The sequence below is a fragment of the Capsicum annuum genome, unplaced genomic scaffold (genome assembly GCF_002878395.1).
Source record: "Capsicum annuum cultivar UCD-10X-F1 unplaced genomic scaffold, UCD10Xv1.1 ctg78143, whole genome shotgun sequence".
Lineage (NCBI taxonomy): Eukaryota > Viridiplantae > Streptophyta > Magnoliopsida > Solanales > Solanaceae > Capsicum > Capsicum annuum.
The window spans coordinates 1-2,256 of NW_025888607.1; the positions used below are offsets into that span (position 1 = coordinate 1).

Consider the following 2,256-nt stretch of genomic DNA (forward strand, 5'->3'; position numbering starts at 1 on the left):
TCAAATTGGTAGAGCAACAAGGATTCAATCCCACGATCAAGGGGCCGGAACTTCCATCCACCCCCACCGGCACCAAACAACCTCTTGTTTTTTTGGATGTCATTTTAAACATTTATACATATTTCTCAGATACATACACATGTATATACATTTTGGATCGAGGTGTGTGGGTATCGTGACACCCCCTACCTCCTTAATAGATTCGTCCCTATATATGATGAATAATTTATTCGGAGATAATTAGTATCGGAATAATCTGTTCACAATCAAACGATCCGTAGTATAGAATATTCCTTTTTTGTTTTCTAAAGATAAAATGGAATATCGTATCCTGTCTGGAATATTCGGACAAAGTAAACCCTTGGTACCCAAATTCAGACACAATCATCTTTTATCTCCCCATTTTCCATTTCTATATCGCTTTCCTAAAACCCTAAACCTTCACTGACCATTTTCGACTGCAACAACAACGATGTCGGACGTTCCACCTGAAGTTATCACTGAAATACTCTCCCGACTTCCAGTGAAGTCATTGTTGCGATTCAGGTGCGTATCGAAATCCTTCAAATCCCTTATCGATAGCCCAAAATTCATCAAAGCTCACCTCAAACAACAGCAAGAACCTAACCCAAATGCAAATCTGAACCTTATTCTTGAAGCCCACTACAAAACCGACAACCTTTTTTCACTTGAGTTCACTACAAACACATCAGCGCAACACCACCCAAAAAAGCTTGACCATCCGTTAAAGCAGATTTATGGACCAACTCAGGTGTTGGGTTCATGTCGTGGGTTGGTTTACATATCGAATAACATGAGTGATAATGGGATCTGGAATCCATCAACTAAGAGGTTTCGTAGGTTGCCTGTTTGTAAGTTTGATAGAGCTCCGTGCAAACAGGGTCCAGGGATGGAGCAGATTTGTCAGGGTTTTGGGTATGATAGGACTGATGAGGATTATAAGGTGGTTACGATTGCTCAATGGTATTATCCTAATGAACTGAAGGTGGTTTCTGAGACGATGGTTTATAGTTTAAAATTTGGTGGGTGGAAAAAGGTGCAAGATTGTCCTTACATGGTGCTTAAGGAAGGTAATGGTACGTGTGCTACGTCTGCTGGTGGTGCATTGTATTGGATGATGCAGATGGAGCACACGTACCATTACCTTCCTTAAGCACCATGTAAGGACAATCTTGCACCTTTTTCCACCCACCAAATTTTAAACTATAAACCATCGTCTCAGAAACCACCTTCAGTTCATTAGGATAATACCATTGAGCAATCGTAACCACCTTATAATCCTCATCAGTCCTATCATACCCAAAACCCTGACAAATCTGCTCCATCCCTGGACCCTGTTTGCACGGAGCTCTATCAAACTTACAAACAGGCAACCTACGAAACCTCTTAGTTGATGGATTCCAGATCCCATTATCACTCATGTTATTCGATATGTAAACCAACCCACGACATGAACCCAACACCTGAGTTGGTCCATAAATCTGCTTTAACGGATGGTCAAGCTTTTTTGGGTGGTGTTGCGCTGATGTGTTTGTAGTGAACTCAAGTGAAAAAAGGTTGTCGGTTTTGTAGTGGGCTTCAAGAATAAGGTTCAGATTTGCATTTGGGTTAGGTTCTTGCTGTTGTTTGAGGTGAGCTTTGATGAATTTTGGGCTATCGATAAGGGATTTGAAGGATTTCGATACGCACCTGAATCGCAACAATGACTTCACTGGAAGTCGGGAGAGTATTTCAGTGATAACTTCAGGTGGAACGTCCGACATCGTTGTTGTTGCAGTCGAAAATGGTCAGTGAAGGTTTAGGGTTTTAGGAAAGCGATATAGAAATGGAAAATGGGGAGATAAAAGATGATTGTGTCTGAATTTGGGTACCAAGGGTTTACTTTGTCCGAATATTCCAGACAGGATACGATATTCCATTTTATCTTTAGAAAACAAAAAAGGAATATTCTATACTACGGATCGTTTGATTGTGAACAGATTATTCCGATACTAATTATCTCCGAATAAATTATTCATCATATATAGGGACGAATCTATTAAGGAGGTAGGGGGTGTCACGATACCCACACACCTCGATCCAAAATGTATATACATGTGTATGTATCTGAGAAATATGTATAAATGTTTAAAATGACATCCAAAAAAACAAGAGGTTGTTTGGTGCCGGTGGGGGTGGATGGAAGTTCCGGCCCCTTGATCGTGGGATTGAATCCTTGTTGCTCTACCAATTTGA

General features: G+C 40.6%; 1 protein-coding gene across 1 annotated transcript; it reads left to right on the forward strand.

The window, feature by feature from the left end:
• Positions 1-6: 6 nt before the first annotated feature.
• LOC124894890 (F-box protein CPR1-like) lies at positions 7-1,151 on the forward strand (the record flags this gene model as incomplete). Its single annotated transcript, XM_047405384.1, is given in 1 exon segment — positions 7-1,151. A coding segment is annotated over 1 exon segment (679 nt), but the record flags the coding sequence as incomplete, so codon positions are not given.
• Positions 1,152-2,256: the final 1,105 nt, after the last annotated feature.